General features: G+C 43.2%; 1 protein-coding gene across 1 annotated transcript; it reads left to right on the top strand.

The window, feature by feature from the left end:
- The first annotated feature begins 105 nt into the window (after positions 1-105).
- ACTR8 (actin related protein 8) lies at positions 106-19,301 on the top strand. Its single transcript, XM_066615933.1, has 13 exons — positions 106-320; positions 3,790-3,960; positions 4,897-5,007; positions 5,870-5,974; positions 6,761-6,934; positions 8,755-8,848; positions 10,059-10,191; positions 10,542-10,695; positions 11,568-11,663; positions 12,053-12,193; positions 17,495-17,759; positions 18,382-18,545; positions 19,054-19,301. The coding sequence occupies exons 1-13, from the start codon at positions 186-188 to the stop codon at positions 19,195-19,197; spliced, it is 1,887 nt and encodes a 628-aa protein (XP_066472030.1). The 5' UTR covers positions 106-185; the 3' UTR covers positions 19,198-19,301.
- The last annotated feature ends 4,222 nt before the right edge of the window (positions 19,302-23,523 follow it).

Here is a 23,523-nt window from a genome sequence, read left to right as displayed (position 1 = left end):
AGGAGTGCAGCCTGGGCGCTTTTCCAGCCCAGGGAGGGAAGCGGCTGCCTGGCTGCTCGGAGGGGGCGGGCGGCTTGTTGCTACCTCCTTTTCGGGGAGGAGCCGCCAGCGCTGGCGCCGCGGCCTGAGGCCTCCTCCCGGGCAGGCAGGCAGGCGGGCCCGGTGAGCGGGGACGCGGGGCGAGCATGACCCAGGCGGAGAAGGGGGAGGCGGCGGCGGCGGCGGAGAACGGGAGGGACAAGGAGCGCGACAGGGAGCGGGAGCAGCGCGGCGCCAAGAGGCCCATCGTCCCCGCCGCGGTGCCCGAGTCCCTGCAGGAGGTGAGGGCTGCTCCGGCCACGGGCCCGGGCAGCGGGGCGCTGAGAGGCGAGATCGGGAAGCCCCAGCGCGTGGGGCAGCCTTCGCTGCTCTGGCCCTTCCCAGGGCGGCGAGGGAAGCGGGGCGCAAGCAGGCGGGTGGCCACAGCTAGGTAAGGCCCTGGAGCTCAGGTCTGCCCCGCAGAGCCCAAGTCTCCCCTCCTGCACAGCATCAGCAGTTACCTGCAGTGACAAGGGAAACAGGCACATGTCCCTCTGAAACAGCCATTTCCAGCCACTGCACCGTGGCACGCTGGTGTGCCGCGAACGGCCCCCCCCCAGGTGTGCCACAAGAATTGGGCAGAGGGTCATTTATTAGTAGGGCCCCTGGGGGACGTGAACCTCCCCATTGGCAGCACAGTATGCCTTGTCATCTGTCAAAAAACCGATGTGCCTTGACCATTTTAGAGCCCCATCCTAGGCATGTCTGCTCAGAAGTAAGTCCCATTAGAGTCAATGGGGCTTACTCCCAGGAAAGTGTGGATAGGATTGGGCTGTTAGTGCCCTGCCGTGAGATGGCAAAGGTTGAAAATCACTGATCTTGTAAATATGTATAGAGTATCACTGCAGAAAAGTAGCATCTTCGTATTTAGGCTCACACTAGAATGGACACTGTCCTGTGCGTACCAAAACATCGGCAGCAGCTGTAGCCCCACAACTGTGTTCCTGAGCTCCTATATGCTTCATGGTAAGCAGATCCACAGGCCATAAAGCTACTGTAGGTGGACAGTTTCCTTCCAGGTTTGACACTCTATTCATTTCCCCGACCCACAGTTGCACACATTTGGTTCCTGTTGCATATATGCACCGTTGGGCAGATATCTCTTAAGACAGTGGTTGTCAAACATTTTAGCACCCAGACCCACTTTTTAGAATGACTGTTTGTTGGGACCTACTGGAAGTGGTCATGGCTGAAAGTGACATCATCAAGCAGGAACATTTTTAACACCCCCATGTGACAAAATCAAATCAATTAATTAAAAGTTTGCAGTAAGTATAAGTTTATATATTTAAGGGCATAATCCTAACCAGGTCTACTCAGAAGCAAGTTCTATTTTGTTCAATGGGGCTTACTCTCAGGAAAGTGTGGTTAGGATTGCAGCCTGAAATAAGGAACCACTCTCCTAGCCCTCCCAAGCAGTTGCTGATCCGTTAAAAAAATTCCCTGAACATCCCAAAAGCTGCAATCCTATCCAGTTACCCAGGAGTAAGCCCCATTGACTAGAGTTGTTAAAAGGATATACATAGTAGCCTGTTAAAAGTATAGATCTGTAACATTTGCCCAAATGCAGCCACATTCCATGGTAGTCCATTCCATACATGTTGGGGTGCCCTCCTCCCTGACAGACCCAGACTTACCTTGTAAGGTGGCTAAGGAGACACAAGGAGAATGCAGCTTGGCCAGGCAAGAAAAAGAGCCACCCAGTGCAGGCAAGTCTGCCCAACAACCTCCCACATCCCCTCTCCTGGGGAGAGACCTGCTGACAGGGCACTTCTCCCTGACTGGAACACCTACTGTCAGGGAGAAGGTGGGAGGCCAGAAAGACCTGACCCAGTAAGCAGTCAGGAAGGAGAAAGAGAGACAAGGGAGGCAACACCAGGAAGAGCAGCTGGGGTATTTTATGTCCTCCCAAGTAGGGAAGGGGCGGGGCTAGAGAAGGAAGCAGCCTATATAACTGACAGGAGGCACATGATGAGGGCAGAAGGAGAGGTAGTAGGTTGTGTCTCCAACAGTGGCTGCCTAGGATGCTAGCTAAAGGGCTATGGGAGGAGAATCATTGTGACTTAACCCTTGAGGCCTCAGGAAGGGCCCCAAACAGGGACCATCCCCAAGCAGAAGCTGCCTTCTTCCCCAGCCCTCCAGATACCCCCTGCAATTAAAAATAAAATGCACACTGAAATGAATGGAGACCCACCTGAAATTGGCTCATAACCCACCAAGTGGGTGCTGACCTACAGTTTGAGAAACGCTGGCTTAAGGAGTATCATGTATGCATTCTTCAGCCCAGCATATAATTTCTGCATCACCTCCTTTGGCAACTTGGGCCCCCTTTTTGGTCATGGACCCAGGCCAGGCACAAATTACCAGTTGGTCTGTGGAACTCCTTGCCACAGGATGTGATGACGGCATCTGGCCTAGATGCCTTTAAAAGGGGACTGGACAAGTTTCTGGAGGAAAAATCCATTACAGGTTACAAGCCATGATGTGTATGTGCAACCTCCTGATTTTAGAAATGGGCTATGTCAGATGCAAGGGAGGGCAACAGGATGCAGGTCTGTTGTTATCTGGTGTGCTCCCTGGGGCATTTGGTGGGCTGCTGTGAGATACAGGAAGCTGGACTAGATGGGCCTATGGCCTGATCCAGTGGGGCTGTTCTTATGTTCTTACCACCTTCACCCCCCTCTCATGGTCCTTGAAAATACCTCCTTGCACTATATGGCATTGCCGTGTGGGGGGTTTGTGCCCCCAGATCGTGTGGCAAGAACAGATGCAGAACCACAGTTTCTGAACTTGCGATAGAGTCTTGAAATGGCCCTGTTTGAGATAGTGCATTTGTTAGAAAACCAAATAAATCCTTTTCTGAGATGTACCTACTGCTACAGGAACTTATAAATATAGCATTTATCTATATATTTATAAACTTATTTATATTTATAAATTTATTTAAATATGTTATATATAACATATTTAGTCTTAGGATGTGTTTTTGCTCCTTCATTTGCCAGCAGTAGGAATTTATTCCAGCAGAAACTTATGTTTTACACTTTTGTACTTTATGGGAGAGTAGCCTTGAATTGGCAGAGCAAATGGTATAGAAGTGAAGTACTTTCCTGTTGGGGGCAAATTACTGGTGGTTCAGTGTGTATGTATTACTAAATGTCCATGCTGTATAAGCTTTAAAATTCCTGTACTACATGTAGAAAACGAGATTTAATTTTTGTTTTATATCACTGTGAAACCTACTGACCTATATACTGTTGGTCTTGGAGTTCAGCAGTGGTATCTGATTGAAGTTGTATCCCATCTATTGGAGTTTGGAGTATGGAAGGAACCTGATGTGTTGGTTCAGCGATCTGATCTCTGTATGCTACAGAGCGCCTCTGCTTAGTTCTCAATTGCCTCTGACAGTTATTCCTGGCAGATGGTTATTGAAGACTTGGAGCAAGTGGTTCAGCTTACATGGGAGAAGTAACATCCTGCATAACAGGATATTTTAACTGCTTCTTATACTCATTTAATGCTGATGCACTTCGGTAGGGAAGGAAAGTGGTGTTATTAAAATGTTTCTGCAACTTTGTATTTAGTTGATTGTTGCTCATACTTTAACAATAATTTAAAATGTAAGAAAAAATAGGATTTGACAATGAGGTGGGACCTAAACTTTTTTAGCATCTGTCCAGAACTTTACTGTGACTTCTTAACTATTTTTAGCAAATACAGAGTAACTTCATTGTTGTAATACATCCTGGCTCACTGACCTTAAGGATTGGAAGAGCTACAGACACACTTCCTGTTAGCATTCCTCACATAATTGCAAGAAGACAGAAACAGCAGGGACAACCCACACATAAGGACAGTTGGCTTCTAAGAGAAGGGCTCAATGTAAGTCTTTTTGAATGTCATTGTTTTTCATGCTTCTTTTTATATGCTATACTGTATTTGCATAGCTGTCCATACCTCACAGGGTATGCCTGGATTGTGCAGTTACACCTGATCACTACAGAAATGTGCTTATGTTGCATCATCTGCACCAATTACATATGTAAACTGATGTAGAGTATGGCATTAACCATGCTATAAATCTAGCAGTGGATTGCTGAATTTCTCACCTAGCACTGATTACCTCTTCACAATGCTTAGTACTAGTATGTTTTAACATATGACCTTTGGTCTAATTCTCATGATAAACATGTAGCATTTCTGACTGCTGCCCATATCATTGAATGTTCCTCTAAACATAGTAAGCTTCCATCTACGTACAAGGACATCTGCAAGGACATCATACAAGGACATCTGCAAGGACATCATACAAGGACATCTGCAAGAGGGATCTGAAGGCCTTAGGGATGGACCTCAACAAGTGGGAAACCCTGGCCTCTGAGCGGCCCGCTTGGAGGCAGGCTGTGCAGCATGGCCTTTCCCAGTTTGAAGAGACACTTTGCCAACAGTCTGAGGCGAAGAGGCAAAGAAGGAAGGCCCATAGCCAGGGAGACAGACCAGGGACAGACTGCACTTGCTCCCGGTGTGGAAGGGATTGTCACTCCCGGATTGGCCTTTTCAGCCACACTAGACGCTGTGCCAGAACCACCTTTCAGAGCGTGATACCATAGTCTTTCAAGACTGAAGGTTGCCAATACAATACAATCTACGTAGAAAACTAGCATGTGAGAGAGAAGGCAAGTTTGGATGTCTTCTCTCTGGTATTTTGTATTCTTAGTGAAGGGACATTTTTAAGTGTGCTTTTGGCTTCAATAATATAAGTTTATAAGAACTATGAGAGGTATTTAAAAAAGCAATTCCTTGTTTGTTTTTGTTTAGAAACCTGAAAGTACAGAGCAAAGACAAAATGGTCTTAAAATGGTTGATCAAGCAATATGGTCCAAAAAGATGTCAAATGGGGCCAGACGTATACCAGTATCACCTGATCAGGTATCCCATTTATAAACTGTGATTGATTTTTTTTTAACATATAAAACATATGTGTGTGGGCACACACACAGGAGCAGGAAGAAGAAGGGACAAAGAGGCATGTTGCTATAAAGTGAGATCAGAAGGTCCACATTGCAAAAGAGTAGCATGTCACATTGCTAGGCAGATCCAGTTAAGACAACAAGATCTAATTGGAGTGGATATGACCCTTTCCTATTGGTATTGAATTGACAAAGCAGGCTAAATAATATACAGAAACACACAGGCAGGACCAAAGGCTTTCTGTAAGGGGCTTGTGTCACTTAACATATGTTGAACTGAAGTCTAATGGTGTGATATCTGCAAATGACTTAGCTCAACTCACTCTGGAATCTCACCTTAAAATCGTTTTGTGAAAGAATGGCAACTTTCAAGTCATAGACGAGAGAAATTCAGAGAGATTAAACTACCCCCCATTGGTTTCTGTTACCATTATTAACATCTATTTTGTTTTAATTTATTATTTTGTGTACAGACAATTTAGTTTAGCTTATGTAAATAGCATATGGCTTTGTGAGTACATGATTGGCTACAGCACATTAGATATGCAGATGGACAAGTACTTGATGGTATTCTTGAAGATACTGTCGGACTGTTTGTTGTATTTGATACAACAGATTAACATTCCTCTCAAATTTGTTTCTTTGATAGAATGGAACAATTTAGGAATATATTCCTTAGGAAAAAACTTTAAAAATTGCTCAGCAAATAGCAGCACACAAATCTTGGGATAACATATGAAGAAAAAGAAAATGTTCATAGAATGAGCTTAGAAGATAATCATGGCAATATTTTCCTCTCTTGTTTTGAATTTGCCTTTTAGGCTCGGTCTTACAATAGACAGATGCGACATGCTATTTTAGATCACAGCTCAGGTACCAAGTGGACAAACACTTCTCATCACCCGGAGTATGTCATTGGGGAAGAGGTAAGCTCTCCTTTCTATCTGTGATTTAACAGTTGCACAACTGTATATATTTTTTAAAAGGTGTACAGGTCCAGCCTATTTATACACGGATTTTTTATACACGGATGTGACTCAACATGAATGGCCACTGCAAATGAGAAGGAATGTGCTGATTCCTGGAGAAGGGGAAAAATGCATCCCTTTAAAATCAGTTTAAAAAACTGAACAGTACTTTAACAATAGCCTCATTAATGAGAGAGAGGGCAGCTGGCTGACAGTCCATCAATCCTTCTCTCTCCAGGGGACTCCTCCCTCCCCCCTGAGCACTTGAAAGAAAGGTGATCCCTTTGCGTTGGTGAAGGGAGGGACTGAGTGAAGTTCCTTTCTAAGCTCTTAAAGGAGGACTGATTGATGGATTGTCTTCTTAATGATTCTTATCTTATATCACAAAGGTCAGCAAGGCTGTTTTTAAATCACCAGAGCAAAGAAACTTTGTTTTTTAAATTGATTTGCTATAGTGCGTTTTTTTTGCCATCCAGGTGAGTGCTTGGAACAGAACCCATTCCATTAATGAGGCTCAACCTGTATTTAGATAATATGTGGTCAGATATGAAGCTGTTTCAAAGCTACTTGTCCAGAATATTTTCCACTGGCTCACCTGACCATGCATACCTAGATTAGTTGTTTGTCCTTGCTTTTTTTTGCTTTGTTCTGGTTTTCATGTATTACAGACTAATAAACTGTACTGAAATTTCTAAATGTTAAATTTTGAAAGAGGTAATTTGTTGCATTTTTTTTCCTTTTTAGGCACTGTATGTTAACCCTTTGGACTGTTACAATGTTCATTGGCCTATTCGACGAGGACAGTTGAACCTCCACCCGGGGCCCGGCGGCTCCCTTACGGCAGTCCTCGCTGATCTTGAAGTTATATGGTCTTATGCCATACAGAAATACTTAGAAATACCTCTGAAGGATTTGAAGGTGAGCTTTGACTGAATTCAGCTAAATGTGGCTGTAACTGCCAGCTACTTCTACAAAACATTTTGGCTGTTTAAGCCCTTAGCAACGCAGGCCCCACATACTTAAATTGCACCTTGTTCAGTGGGTCTTTGGTATCCATGCAGAAACTGTTCCCAGACAACCCCTCCACAGATATCGAATTCCATGGATAATTAAATTTCCGAGGATAATTTGCACAGATAATTAAATCTGCAAGGGGAGGGGGATGCTGGGAACCAGAAGTGCCTCTTAGAAAGCCTCCTATATGCGTCAGAAGTGCAAGGAGGCTGCGCATGACCTGCCTGTGCCTCAGAATACTCCCTGGATGCAACAAGAAGGCACTTCCAGTCACACCTGGAAGATCCTTGAGGTTCTCCAGATGTGGACTCAGCACCTGCATTGAGTCAGATCTGCAGGTGCTGAACCCACAGATAAGGAGGGCCCATCTTTCCATTCCCTGATGAGGCCCTACACTTTCTACCTTTTACTAGGATAAGAGTTAAGTGCATGTATAGCAGGGTCTTTTCATTCACTCTCTGCCAAACAAATGATTGCTGTTGGCTTCAGTTTATTGCATTGGATTTTTTTTCTGGTTGTTTTAACATTTGGTTTTGAAGATCTCTTGTTGCTTGTTCATATTTATTCATATTGTTCATATTTCTACTGTTCATATTTTTATATATGACTCCAGGATCTGTTTTTCACATTGGAAAGGTGACTCAAAATTACAGTACATAAATGTGTTTTTTTTAGCATGTATTTAACCCTAAGTGTGCTAGGCACAATATCAAACATTGCCATCAATGGCTTTATCGTGGTCCAGATGGCTTCCATTGTAAGAGAGGCAGTACAAAGTAATGGAGGAGAATGGGGCTTGATATAGGTGTAGCAAAAATGAGATTGGGGAGGGATGCCTTGGAGTAGAAAGCAGTGAGACTGTGTTTATCCAGAAAAGGCTTTTCCAAAGAAGTAACTTTTTAGAAGAAACTCAGTTTCGTTCTTCTGATAAATTGAGAAGGAGAGGGTCAGCCATCATGTTGCGCACCAGGGAAGGAGACTGGGTTGACAGTTGATGATTTTCCGTGGAGAGCAGTTAGTAAAAAGGGGATATAAGAATAGATTGGGGCACAGATTTAAGAGAATTTTACACATTGCATTTTTAAATAATAACACCTGTAAATGTAATATGTGAATGTAACAAGTGTGTTTGGAAATACACATCTTACATCTATGCTCATGAAGGAGCTAGGATTGGCTTCAACACTCAGTCAAGTGTACACGTGGTGACAAACCTGGGACTGCTGCCATTTAGTGTATGAAATGATAAAAGGGCATGATTGTGTAAATTGTTGTACATAGTTATGGTGTAGCACTGGGACTGAGAGGAGTTGTGACATGAAAGTTATATTCAGCAGATATATTTTGTAATGGCTGAAGAAGGATGTTATTGCACATGAGAATGCCAGCAAAGAAGTAGTAATCAAAGTGAGAGATGTACAGATCATAGATGTTAGCAATAGGCCAATACAGAGAAAGATGCTACAAAGAGGAGAAAAATAAACTGATAGTTGTGAAATTTACAGGGAGTACAGTAACATCTGAAGCAGAGATAGAGAATGTGGACTGAAGAATGGCCTGGGTGGAAATATTCAAGAGCTTGCCTTTGCTTATTCAAAATATTTAAATGATGATGTTGACCTTCGCCTTAACCAGTAATTTAGCTGCTTCTGGTTACCTAGGTTACTTAGTTGAAGAGGAATGGATCAGAATGTAAATCCTGATTTCGGTCTTCCCTTTTTCAGTATTACAGATGCATTTTACTAATTCCAGACATCTATAATAAACAACACGTGAAAGAAATTGTAAATATGATCCTGATAAAGATGGGCTTCTCAGGTAATAAAGCATAATCCATGATCACTAAGCCAAAGGCTTTTAGTTCACTTGTTTCCAAACATTAATTGCATTGTTTCTGGTGCTGTTAGCATGTATTGCTAGGTAATAAATGCATATTTCCATCTGCCACATGTCTTGAAATACTGATTTAAACTTAAAATAGAGAAGGAATGGCTTGAAAATATTTCAACAGCAACAAGTTTCCCTGTTTACAAAATGCACAGGTAGTAATAAACTTTCTTGCTTTCTCTGTGCTGAGCACTCTTCGAGGCCAAATTTCATATGATGTTGAACACATCTAGACATCAGGGAGGTTGTTCCTATCTTAATATATCTGCCTTGCAGAGGCTATGTCGAGACTGTGGCACAAAGGTAGACTTGTTCTATACCATTTTTATGCCAAAAGTTGGTCCCCAAAGCTACTACAATCCTCCAAATATGCCACTGCAGATTTTTTGGGAGGGGGCAAATGTTGGTGAGAATATGGTACAGAATTAAAGGGTTAAACTCCATCTGCCTTTGCACTGTGGCCCTAGTCCAGATCAGGCTTTTGTGTTGCTGCTATATTAAAATTAAAATATATTAAAATTAAAATTGCGATACAAGGACATCTGCAAGAGGGATCTGAAGGCCTTAGGGATGGACCTCAACAAGTGGGAAACCCTGGCCTCTGAGCGGCCCGCTTGGAGGCAGGCTGTGCAGCATGGCCTTTCCCAGTTTGAAGAGACACTTTGCCAACAGTCTGAGGCTAAGAGGCAAAGAAGGAAGGCCCATAGCCAGGGAGACAGACCAGGGACAGACTGCACTTGCTCCTGGTGTGGAAGGGATTGTCACTCCCGGATTGGCCTTTTCAGCCACACTAGACGCTGTGCCAGAACCACCTTTCAGAGCGCGATACCATAGTCTTTCGAGACTGAAGGTTGCCAATACATACATATATTAAAATAAAGACAACTCTTGAATGAGACAATGACACATTTAACATCTTGTTTAGTTTGGCCCTAATAACCACAACTTCAGAGTTTTATAAAAGAAGATTTGTCATGGAGAAGTGCTTAGTAGTAATGCAAACATGGAGGAAAGAATCAGCTGAACTTGAGGTTGCAAGATTTGTAGCGGGGATGATAACTTATGTTTATTCATCTGAAAAATGTAGTTGATAGGCTAGCAAGTATTGATGGTTTATAACTACCTGCCATTTTCTTTTTAGGAATAGTGGTACATCAGGAGTCTGTCTGTGCTACATTTGGAAGTGGTTTAGGTAGCGCATGTGTTGTTGATGTGGGGGATCAGAAGACAAGTGTCTGTTGTGTTGAAGATGGCGTTTCACATCGTAACACCAGGTAACTATCACAAGGTGGGAGTAAACCTTTTAATATTTAGTTATGACAATTTGTCAGTGTTTAGAGCTCTGTGCTGGATAAGGCCCTATTTAATATATCTTAATTCTGACTGTTTTCTTGCAGGCGTTGTGAAATGTTCTTAAAACACTAATATAAATTTGTGTTTGTAATTTTATTGGTAAAGAGATTGGTGTGGCCTATAAATTCCTTGCTGGTACAGCAAGCCTTGGTAGTGGACCATAAACCATGAATGAAGTAGTAATTATGGATATTTCTCAAGCTACAATAGGCTGTTTCTACCCAAGGCCTTAATTACCCTACCCTTAATTTCTTGTTTATTTTTGTTTTAGGTTATGCCTTGCATATGGAGGCTCTGATGTGTCAAGATGCTTTTATTGGCTTATGCAGCGAGCTGGATTTCCTTACAGAGATTGCCAGTTAACTAAAAAGACAGACTGTCTTCTCCTCCAGCAATTAAAAGAAACATTTTGCCATTTAGATCAGGTAAGGTCTAAGACTTAGGCTGCAGTCCTAACCACACTTTCCTGAGAGTAAGCACCATTGAACAAAATAGAACTTACTTCTGAGTAGACCTAGTTAGGCTTGTGCCCTCACATCTTTAGGCCTACTCCTTGCCTTTGTATTGCTCCCTATTATCATAGACTAGATGGCCAATAGATTCTTGGGGCTTTCATTTTATAACAAATAGTGAGAGAGGCTTATAAAATTACCAACGGCAGAGAAGGAGGGAATCAGGAGAAAATATTTTCTGTGCCCCAGGATGTTAGAATGTAGGACTAGCTAGTAAAGTGAATTAGTAGTAGTTGCAGGAAAAGCAAAAAAGAACTACTTCACATAATGCATAACTAATGTATAGCATTGCCACAAAATGTTGGAATGAGATAACAAATTGTTAGCTTGATTTAAAAAAAGTGATGGAACATATTCACAAAGGATAGTTCTTTTAGTTAGGAGAACTTAAAATGGAGCTTCTGTGAAAGACAGTTTACCAAATTTGGGGGACAAATATCAAGGGTTGGTTATCAGTATGTTACCTTGTTTGTAATTTCCTGAGTACACTTGCTGGTTGCTGTTGCAAATACAGTGGGAACCCGGTATCCTTTGATTCCTACACAATTGACAGTTCAGTTCAGATGCTTGAGTTTATTGGTGGTGGCTTTTCAGTAGCTTCCTGTAATATAAATTTCATCTGCCACTTACTGTTCCGAATACGGTTTCATGCACAATTGTTGTCTCTTGTTCAATTGTGAATTTAAAAGGAACTTGGAGAGGATCTAAAATTCACAAAAATGGAACAGTGCATATTTTCTTGAAAGCACTACGGTTTTAATTGTCTTTTAATGTTTTATGATTAGGATTTATCTGGACTGCAAGATCATGAATTCCAGGTCCGTCACCCAGATTCTCCAGCCTTGTTATATCAATTACGGTTAGGAGATGAAAAGCTACAGGTAATAAACTCTTGTATACCTTGGGACACATGTTTAAGCTACAGGAGTCAGTAGAAAGGGGTGGAACTACATTAGCATCAACAGCTAGATCTGTTCTCATTCTCTGTACCTTTCAATAGTCTTATTTTGCACCTGTAATTTTCAAAAGATGTACAATAATATGATTGTGCCATAACAAGCTATTAGCTTTTAAATACTGAAACATTTCTATAGACACATGCTATTGACTCTTACATGTGTCAACAAGCTGTTTATCTGTTTCATGCAAGCTGTTTATCTGAATTTATAGATGGGGTTGTTGAAATTATAAAGCACATACCAGCAGACATGGCAGGAACTGTAAAAATATGTTTGCAGTAATTTGAACCTCCTCCATCTTTCACAATTAGGCTCCAATGGCATTATTTTATCCAGCAACATTTGGAATTGTGGGACAGAAAATGACATCTCTGCAGCAAAGATCGCAGGGTGATCCTGAAGACCCACATGATGAACACTATCTGTTAGCTACACAAAGTAAGCAAGAGCAGGTGTGTGTGTGGCTTTTTCACCCCCTCTGGGACCTGTTCTCTGCATAGATCTAATTATATTTAATTAAAGCTTTCCTTTCAGAGAATAGGTAGTGGAATTGTACAACTTATATGCATGCAAGGATAGGATGTCTTTTTTTTTTTTAATTTCGCACATCCTAAAACTCTGGTAAAGGTGATTAGTATGTCTTGCTTATTGTGAGCGTCCTTATTTAAGATTCTTTAAACAGCAGCCCTGTTCCAAATACCCTTTTAAAAGTGAGGCTAAAACTGTGAGTTGTCAAGCTGGAACATTCTTTTTTATTTAGTAATAAGCATAAGTTTCCAAAGCTACATACAGTCCAAAGATAAAAACTGTACAAAATGCAGTGATCAGTAAAACACCATACAATACCAAAACATTAACATAAGAACATAAGAACATAAGAACAGCCCCACTGGATCAGGCCATAGGCCCATCTAGTCCAGCTTCCTGTATCTCACAGCGGCCCACCAAATGCCCCAGGGAGCACACCAGATAACAAGAGACCTCGTCCTGGTGCTCTCCCCTACATCTGGCATTCTGACATAACCCATTCCTAAAATCAGGAGGTTGCGCATACACATCATGGCTTGTACCCCATAATGGATTTTTCCTCCAGAAACTCGTCCAATCCCCTTTTAAAGGCGTCTAGGCTAGACGCCAGCACCACATCCTGTGGCAAGGAGTTCCACAGACTGACCACGCGCTGAGTAAAGAAATATTTTCTTTTGTCTGTCCTAACCCGCCCAACACTCAATTTTAGTGGATGTCCCCTGGTTCTGGTATTATGTGAGAGTGTAAAGAGCATCTCCCTATCCACTCTGTCCATCCCCTGCATAATTTTGTATGTCTCAATCATGTCCCCCCTCAAGCGTCTCTTTTCTAGGCTGAAGAGGCCCAAACGCCGTAGCCTTTCCTCATAAGGAAGGTGCCCCAGCCCCGTAATCAGCTTAGTCGCTCTCTTTTGCACCTTTTCCATTTCCACTATGTCTTTTTTGAGATGCGGCGACCAGAACTGGACACAATACTCCAGGTGTGGCCTTACCATCGATTTGTACAACGGCATTATAATATTAGCCGTTTTGTTCTCAATACCCTTCCTAATGATCCCAAGCATAGAATTGGCCTTCTTCACTGCCGCCGCACATTGGGTCGACACTTTCATCGACCTGTCCACCACCACCCCAAGATCTCTCTCCTGATCTGTCACAGACAGCTCAGAACCCATCAGCCTATATCTAAAGTTTTGATTTTTTGCCCCAATGTGCATGACTTTACACTTACTGACATTGAAGCGCATCTGCCATTTTGCTGCCCATTCTGCCAGTCTGGAGAGATCCTTCTGGAGCTCCTCACAATCACTTCTGGTCTTTACCACTCGGAAAAGTTTGGTGTCGTCTGCAAACTTAGCCACTTCACTGCTCAACCCTGTCTCCAGGTCATTTATGAAGAGGTTGAAAAGCACCGGTCCCAAGACAGATCCTTGGGGCACACCGCTTTTCACCTCTCTCCATTGTGAAAATTGCCCATTGACACCCACTCTCTGCTTCCTGGCCTCCAACCAGTTCTCAATCCACGAGAGGACCTGTCCTCTAATTCCCTGACTGTGGAGTTTTTTCAGTAGCCTTTGGTGAGGGACCGTGTCAAACGCCTTCTGAAAGTCCAGATATATAATGTCCACGGGTTCTCCCGCATCCACATGCCTGTTGACCTTTTCAAAGAATTCTATAAGGTTTGTGAGGCAAGACTTACCCTTACAGAAGCCATGCTGACTCTCCCTCAGCAAGGCCTGTTCGTCTATGTGTTTTGAGATCCTATCTTTGATGAGGCATTCCACCATCTTACCCGGTATGGATGTTAGGCTGACCGGCCTATAGTTTCCCGGGTCCCCCCTCTTTCCCTTTTTAAAAATAGGCGTGACATTTGCTATCCTCCAATCTTCTGGTACCGTGGCTGTTTTGAGGGACAAGTTGCATACCTTAGTCAAGAGATCTGCAACTTCATTCTTCAATTCCTTAATAACCCTTGGGTGTATGCCATCAGGGCCCGGTGACTTATTGATCTTTAATTTATCAATGAGGTCTGAAACATCTTCTCTTTTAACCTCTATCTGACTTAACTCCTCGGTTAGGAGGGGCCGTTCGGGCAGTGGTATCTGCCCGAGGTCTTCTGCCGTGAAGACAGATGCAAAGAACTCATTTAATTTCTCTGCCATCTCTAAGTCTCCTTTTATCTCCCCTTTCCCTCCCTCACCATCCAGAGGGCCAACCGCTTCTCTGGCGGGTTTCCTGCTTCTAACATATTTGAAGAAGCTTTTATTATTCCCCTTAATGTTGCTGGCCATGCGTTCCTCATAGTCTCTCTTGGCCTCCCCTATCACCTTCTTACATTTCTTTTGCCACAGTTTATGTTCCTTTTTATTCTCTTCATTAGGGCAAGACTTCCATTTACGGAAGGAAGCTTCCTTGCCCTTCACAGCCTCTCTAACTTGGCTGGTTAGCCATGCGGGCACTCTCCTGGATTTAGTGGAACCCTTCTTTCTTTGCGGTATACACCTCTGCTGGGCCTCTATTACTGTTGTTTTAAGCAGCCTCCATGCACTCTGGAGAGACTGGACTCTTTTTACCCTCCCTTTCAACCTCCTTCTAACCAGCCTCCTCATTTGAGGGAAGTCCGCCCGTCGGAAGTCAAGGGTTTTAGCCACATTATCACTTACTATATCATAAAATTCAGGAGACTTCTAAATATCCATAAAAAACCAGCTGCTAAACCTGGTGGAATGCAGGGCCTATGAGAGGGAATAAAGGGGGTAATTTGTACCCAGGCCCAAGGTCAAAAGGGGGGCCCAAGAGCCAAAGGAGGGATCCCAGAAATTTCCTGGGATCATCCATTTTCCGATCTCCCCCATACTCCCCACATGGGATGCTGGGGGCTGCCACAAACCATAAACACAGGGCCCAAGAATCATAGAGTTGGAAGGGGCCTAATAGGTCATCTAGCCCAACCCCCTGCAGGAAATTCTCCTAGAGCATCTCCAACAGGTGCTTATCAAGCCTCTGCTTGAAGATCGCCAGTGAGGGAGAATCCACCACCTCCCTCGGCAATCTCTTCCACTGCCAAACTGCCCTTACCGTCAGGAATTTTTTTATTTATTTATTTTATTTTTCACATTTTTATACCGCCCTTCCTCCAAAGAGCTCAGGATGGTGTACACAGCTGCTGCCCTCCTTTTGTCCTCACAACAACCCTATGAGGTAGGTGAGGCTGAGAGAAAGTGACTGGCCCAAGGTCACCCAGGAAGCTTCGTGGCTGAGGGGGGATTTTCCTGATGTCCAATCAGAACATCTTTATGTAAGATTACATTGTTATGTAAGATTCTTTAAGCCAGAGCTCTGTTCCAAATACCTTTCTAAGAGGGTGGCTAAAACTATAAGAATGTATACATGACACAGTGTCAAATCTGGGAGGAAACTGGCCTGCTAAATTAGCTTGTGAAGCCGCTTACCATGAAGGAGTGTATAGGAGCTCAAGGACACAGCTGTAGGACTACAGCTTCAAATGTACGTTTTGGTCCACACAGGACACTTTCCATTCTAGTGTGAGCCTAAATATGATGATGCTCCCTGATAAAATTCCTCTCAGAGGCCTTGATGGAATGCCTGAGCAAATAAAGCTTTGTTGATGAAAAGACATTGAGGCTTGCTCCAGACAAGCTTTTCTGCAGAGGATATGAGGTACCACAACAAAAACATTATCCTGCCAGGTGTCATCAGCTAATCAGGGAGAGGGAATCCAAAAGAGGCCTTCAGTTGATAAAATAGGATTCAAGCAGACTCAGAGAGCATAGGAACCCACCTTATTCTGAGTCAGATCATTGGTCCATCTAGGTCACTATTGTCTACGCTAACTGGCAACTGCTCACTAGGGTCTGAACAGAGGCTTTTCTTGGTTTGGCATGGAGATGCCAGTTACTGAACCTGAGACCTGCATACAAAGCAGGTGCTGTGCCATTGAGCTGCAGCCCCCCTACTCCTTAAATTTTATTGTATTACATAAACAGAACAAAAAGAAAAAGAAAAAGAGAGTATAACATCGATATGTGCTTATGAATTACTTTTTTTTTAAAGGGGAAAAATATTTATACATATACATAAGCTGCATGAAGTGTTGTTATGTTATTATGTCAAGGAATGGTTTCTAGATATCCTCAAATAAATCCATACGAAATTGATGCCAATAGGCCATTCGCTCGAATACTGATAAATGTAAAATATTGTCCGTCCATTGGGCGTATGTAGGTGGGCATCAATCCTTCCAATGAAGTAATATAAGTCTTTTTGCTACCATGAGGGCACAGAGAGTCCATTTCAGTTGTCCAGGTGTGAGTCTCCAGATAATGGGTAGATAATTAAGAATTACATACATATGCGTCAAAATTAAAGGTTGCTCTAGCACTATCTTTATAATATTAATTATTTCATCCCAAAAGCTTACAATGACAGGACATGACCACAACATATGTGTAAGTGTAGCATTCAAACTCGAGCATCTCCAACATCTAGATTCCTTGCTAAATCATTTAAGGAGTAGCCTCTGTGGTGTCCAATATATTCTAAAGAGTATTTTTTTGCTGTATTGGACATAATTTAAGCTCTCTAGAAGCTGCAGCCCCCCTACTCATGTGGTAGGAGGTGGTTCTTCAGGTAGCTAGTAGGGCTAAGTAGGGGCTATGAAGTTCTGCAGAGCAGCCTCTGGCAGCCACCGCTATTTCTTCCTATAACTCTAAGCAGCAGTGAGGAGACAAGAGGGCAGCAGTCCTTACCCCAGCCCTGACGCTCTGACGACTGCTTGCTTCTGAGGCAAGCCTGATGTAAATAACCCCAAAGAAACATTTGTTATAAATAATGAAAAGTCTGTTCACTACACTTCCTTCTTGAAACATTGGGCATGTCTACTCAGAATTAAGTCACTGAGTTCAGTGGGACTTACTTCCAGGTAAGTGTTTATAGGATTGACTTACTTCCAGGTAAGTGTGTATAGGATTGCAGCTTTAAAGGCTAGGACTTCCAACACATTAACATGATAGTGATGGGGAAGAAGAGCCCCAAACTGCATTGCTGCCCAGCTGTTTAGTTACAAATGAGACTGAAAGAATGGCTTAGCTGCAGAACTGTATTTTGAACATTGTCTGGAATACCTTTTGCATTTAATATAAGTATGTAAGCATTTCATATAATCCTTTGAAAACAAAACTTACTGTGGTGCTTTGTTTTTTAAAGTCTGCAAAAGCAACAGCCGATCGGAAATCGATGTCTAAGCCTGGTGGATTTGAGGGAGACCTGCGTGGCCAGTCTGCGGGCATTGCTGAAAACCTCTATCCCCCTGAAGTGGAGTTAGGTCCCTCTCATAGTGACTGTATTATAGGTGGAAATGAGTCTGAAGAACCACTCACTGCTCACATGTCCAGAAAAACTGCTATCTCACAGTTTGAAGGAAAAGCTTTAGGCCTTGACAAAGCAATTCTGCACAGCATTGACTGCTGTGGTAAGAGCGCTGTGTATGTTTGTTTTATGTTGTTTTGTTGTTTTCTCCTTTGGCATAAAAGATTCATGTAGCGAAAGGAGTTTCCAGTACTTTGTAGAAACTAGATTTCTTTCCCTCTTCTTGTTGCCCATCTCCTGTTAGTTGCCAGCTTCTGTTTTGCTTTAAAGTACCTGTTCATTAATTTCAGATGCATTTTAATTCCATTTAAATTCAGTGTTCCTCAGACTATGGGTCGGGACCCACTAAGTGGGTCGCGAGCCAATTTCAGGTGAGCCTCATTCATTTCAGTATTTCATTTTTAATATATTAGACTTGATGTTCCCATGGTATTTGACTGCATTTGGGGAAATGTTGCAGACCTGTACTTTTAACAAACTACTGTGTATATTCTTTTAATATGGTCAATGGGATTTACTCCTGGGTAAGTGTGGGTAGGATTGCATTCTAATTGCTATAAATTTTCCTGCTTGATGATGTCACTTCTGGTCATGACATCACTTCCAGTGGGTCCTGACTGATTCTCATTCTAAAAAGTGGGTCCTGGTGCTAAATATGTGAGAACCACTGATTTAAATGATTGAATACAATTTTTATATAATCTGTTATGTTTACATTTCTACAGCCTCAGATGATACTAAAAAGAAAATGTACAGCTCCATCTTGGTGGTAGGAGGCGGTCTGATGTTCCACAAAGCCCAAGAATTTCTTCAACACAGAATTCTCAACAAAATGCCTCCTTCTTTCAGGAGAGTTGTTGAAAATGTAGATATTATTACAAGACCAAAGGTGTGTTAGTATATTTGTTCTGGTGTTTTTAGGTGATGGTAGAATGGCTGAAGGGAGCATTAATAAATGAAAAACTGTTGGAATTATTCTTGATTTGTTTATGAATCTTGCAGTAGGAAGAGCACATTTCTAGAGGTACTAATATCTCGCATTACAATTAAACACATCAACCAGTGCAGAAAACGAGAAATGTATTCTGTTGATGTAATTTATGGCTAAGATTACTAATTGGCGCCTTGGAGCAAGGAGTTCAACTAATAGTGAAGAACCTCTTTCTAAAACTTAATGAGATTTTGGATTTTTAAAAAAAATCAAAAGTATCCTTGCTGAAAAGTAAACGACACTATATCCTTTTATCTGTCAGAATGGCAAAGGAGATTTTTATGTTTTGTAATAATCTTAGCTACATTTTTAAATAGAAATATATTAGTGGTAAATGGGGTTAGGGATGTGCTGTATTTCATTAATTTATTTTTCCTTAATCTTCATATGACTGTTGTATTCATAGGACATGGATCCTCGTTTGATTGCATGGAAAGGAGGTGCTGTTCTAGCCTGCTTGGATACAACACAGGAGCTCTGGATATATCAACGAGAATGGCAGCGCTTTGGTGTCCGTATGTTACGTGAAAGAGCTGCATTTGTATGGTGATCCAGTGACATTTTAAATGTTACAGAACACCTTTTGCTTTCTTTCATTACAATCAAAATGATCCTGATTTTTTGTGTTTTTAATAAAATCAGTTAAACAATCAACTCTCAGGGTCTTATCTAAAACTGATGTATACTCAATGAAGTTTATGATTTCTGTAGTTCACGATATTGGTGACTAAACCAATGATTCTGAAGCAAATATTGTGAGCCTGCAAGGAGATCGTGAGACTGGATTGGAGTAAAAGGGGAGGTGTCACCTAGGCCCAGCCCAGGTGGCTTGGAATCAACCTGGAGCAGGGTCCTCCTTAGGGGTAAGGGCCTCCTCTGGAGTAAAACAGGACTACTATCAGGACTGGGACCCCAGCCAAGTCCCTTCCCAGGGAGCAGGCCCTGGTGCCTCCTGGGAGCAGTCAGCAGGCACGTGGGTGGAAAGGGCGGGGCTGGAGCAGAACAAGGAGAGCCTCATAAGGAGGCTGGGAGGCCAAGGGAGAGGTGGCTCCTCTCCAGTCGGGAGAGGGATCCCAGAGGAGGCGAAAGGGGGTAGCCACCCCGGCCTCATCCAGACAACTGAGGCTCCTCAGGGAACTTGGCAGACCTCAGCCCTGGAGAGAAGGGCCAGGGGCTGGGAGCCTCCAGACCCTAGTCATGCCTGGGGTCCTGGGGTAGAAATCAGAGAGGCGAGTCTACAACAGCCAGGACCCCCTCTCAACAAACCCCAGTGGAGGCCAGGGATTCGAGGGGCAAGACCGGAGGTACAAGGGGCCCTCCTGAGGACAGCTGAGCAGACCCCCAGCCAAGGTACTGCAGTTCTCGGGAACCCATACCCCTGGCCGACAGACAGCAGCGGGAGAGCCAGGCCTGAAGCCCCGAGGGATCAGGCCGACGTGGGGAACGGGCCGGGTATGCGCCGACGCCACCAGTCTATGTAAAACAAAGGGGCCTGTGACGTAACAGGCCCCATGAGTGTGAAGAACTTAACACGAGTAAACCGGCTGTATAAATCCACTATATCTGCCTCACGTTCTTCTTTTCGCCGACGACCGACACGCATCGTCCAGGTAAGCCCCCCGTGCTTGGGCACACCCAAAGGGGCGGGGTCTCCGCCAGCCATGGACGTCACAGGAGGTCACAAGAATAAGTAGTTGTGTGATAGAACAAGGTTTATTTTTACACAGAAACAAAAACTTTGATCACTGTGTTTTGCATTTATTGCAACCACCAGCCACCTCAGTTTGCAAATCAGTGACATTCCAAAGCAAGTCACAGTTTCAAAGCTTCATTTACAAGTTTTAAATATTGCTCTTGCACACCATCCATGTAAGCACTTAAGACCATCAGTGCTAAATCCTGGACCCATTCCAATGAGTCGGACCACCTGTGATGATTGAACTCCCCATTCCAATGGGTAGGATCAACTGTGACAATTGAACTCCCCTTGTTCCTCTCTTCCATCCCTGTGGTTTCCTTAAGAAATACTTCAGTGTAAGGTTTAACAAGAGTCTTTCCTGAGACACTTTGAAATCAGTGCTTTTGTAGACCACGTGGCCAAGCAGAAGGTCATTTTGTGGACTCCTTGTTTTCGTTTTAAGTTTGCCCAAGAGCAACCCACTTGCTGAGAACAACATTCACCAGCTGATAGAACATCTGAGTGCACCTGAGTATGTTGGAGAGCAGGTAGGCATGCCCAAGTGATTGTCTTATCTGACTGGATATTTTACAAGGATGTCATCAAAACTAGTTTTCTTAAGATTAAGCACTTATGCCTATGTGTGCTTCAACCTGGCTTCCTCAGAGGCTGCGTCTGTGTGTGGTCAGATTTTCTCCCCCTTGAGGATCAGAGTGGTGTAATTGCCCACTCAAGCTGATACTGGAGTTAGGAAAGAGTGAAATTTAGAAATTTCAGGAAATTATTTTGCTTTAAGTTTTATCTGTAGTTTTATTTTTGCTAAAATCCACACCTGAATTTCTCCCTATTCCCAAACTGTTTTCTGAATTTACTTCTTTTCTAACACCCAAAATGTACCCCCTGTGCTTGTAATTGGACAGCCCAATCCTAAGCTTCCTAGCACTGTGGGCTGCAGTGGTGCCAAAATGCCTGCCACTGTATCCTATGGGGCCAGGGAAGCTGCCAGAGGTCTCGTCCCCTCTCCCCAAGTAAAGTCCCAGCCTCAGCAATGGGACTTCTTGCATTTGCACCAGCTAAATCACTGGTACAAACTGGGGGGCTCCCCCTACCCCGGAACACCTCTCCTGCCACTCTCCCCGTGCCTCTGCTCTGCCTTCTGTTCAACTCGGCAGCTGGAGCTTCTGTGATGCTGGTAAAGCGGCATAGGCCTCCCTGCTGGCACTGCTTACTTGGAGGGTGCTGCTAACATGCTTTAGGGTACATTTGCGTCACCCAGTGCCAGTGGTACAAGTGTACCGCCAGTGCTTGAGCCCATAGGATTGGGCTCTTAATGAGCTCTTTTTACATTTTAAAAATTGGTCAAAGCCTTGTCCCAGACCACCTCAACCCTTGGCTACAACTTACTGGAGAGGATTGGGGAGAATTCTGTACATAACTAGGAAGGAGCCTTTTGAGGAGAAAACTTCTTAAGACTTTCTGGCTTTGTCCTCATGGTGGCAGCAGAATCTATAGACTTTGGCCATAGCCTAAAAGCAGATCAGGAAGAAGGGAGAAGGCACCAACATCAGGGCTCCCCTTGCCACAATCACCTGAAAGCAGGATCTTTTTGTGTTGTCATAGGTTAATGCATTGGCACATGAATCCTGCCTTAGCTATGTGTGAATTAAAACTACCTTGCTCTGCTTGACAGTCAGCTTCCATTTCCTTATGTGTTATTACTAACATTTGCTACTGTTAGATGAAGCCAGCTCAGGTTGTTGCCATATTAGTACTATAAATTATGAATCCAGCACTGGTGCAGGATGTAAGCTGTATCCCTGTGTTGGAGTACAGTTCTGTGTGTTCCATGAGCAGTACACCAACACATAGGAGTTGTTTTAAAATGTGTTCATGTACTGTACACACCTTGCTACAGGACAGTTATGCACCCTGGGAGTCACAGTCTTGTGGCTAAAATCACAAGATCTTCCTAGTAGGAATCATGAAGTAACTCACACAACCAGTTGGTGCATGACATTGACATGGCTATCCCATGATAAACAAGTTGGGCCCTGGAATCATTTCAAATAGCAGTTCTCTTCAAACAAGATCTATAGAGTATCCTCACTACTAGAAGCTGGAATAGCACCTGAAGTACTGCTCAAATACCTTCCTCCCCTTTTTACACACACACACCTCAGATAGTCCACAAAAAACTTAAGAGATCATCTCTGTCCCAAAAAAGTCAAACTAGTTCCACGCTTGATTTTTGCTTTCCCTCCTTGGCTAAAAACCCTCTTTGCTACCTTTTCTGATAAGTAGCACACCCAGAACAGTGTTCTGGGAATTTCTACTTTTAAACTGAGGGAGTGGAAACTTAGAGATGCCTCAGCTCCCTTTGAGTCTCTTCCTGATTGAGTCTGCAGAGCCTGGGTGACAAGACCTGACAGGTAGATTGGGTATGAGGAACCATGGTTGAAGAAGTGTCCAGGCTTTAGGTGCAAGTGATTAATGGTGAGCTCTTGGAGAGAGGGACAACTAAATGGGAGTCTCCCGCTTCACTGATGCCATACTTTCTCCAAGAATCTGCAACTTCAAGATCAGGTAACCACTCTTGCTTTTGTCACACTGGATTTCTTCCTTAGTTTTTTTTTTTTAAATCTCTTTCTCTCTCTCTCTCTCTCTCTCTCTCAGAAAGTCACTATCTTCCCTGGAGTCTCTTCACATGCTTAACAAGCACTACTTACTTCCTTAGCTTTTTGACCAGCAGCTGGTTCCCACAGCAGCTCCAGACCCCATGGTTAACCCCTTCGTTTTTACTCTTTTGTGTACATATGGTAAGATTGTGCAACATTATATAGTCATGAGCAGCTTTACATTATGCTGTAACTTTTATTCATTATATAATTTTTCTATATTTAATTTACACAGGGACAGTGCAGGGCATATAAGTGCCTTGTATTGGTCCATATCACTCAGTATTGTCAATACCAACTGGTAATGCACCTTCAAGGTTTCAGACAGGAATTTTTCTCTGCTACCTAGAGACATGTGAGTGATCGACCTTGGGAGCATCTGTAAATCAAATGCTTATCCACTGAACCACAGCCTCTTCCTTAATAGTTATAGTAATTCCTCTCAAAAAATTGTAATGGAGTGGATTCAGAGTTTCTTTCTTTTCCCCTTAACCCATTTTTGCCAGCCCACACGTGTACACAT

Source organism: Tiliqua scincoides, chromosome 2, assembly GCF_035046505.1.
Source record: "Tiliqua scincoides isolate rTilSci1 chromosome 2, rTilSci1.hap2, whole genome shotgun sequence".
Classification (NCBI taxonomy): Eukaryota; Metazoa; Chordata; class Lepidosauria; order Squamata; family Scincidae; genus Tiliqua; species Tiliqua scincoides.
Note: the sequence above shows the minus strand (reverse complement) of the source record. Positions and strands in the feature narration are given on the sequence as shown.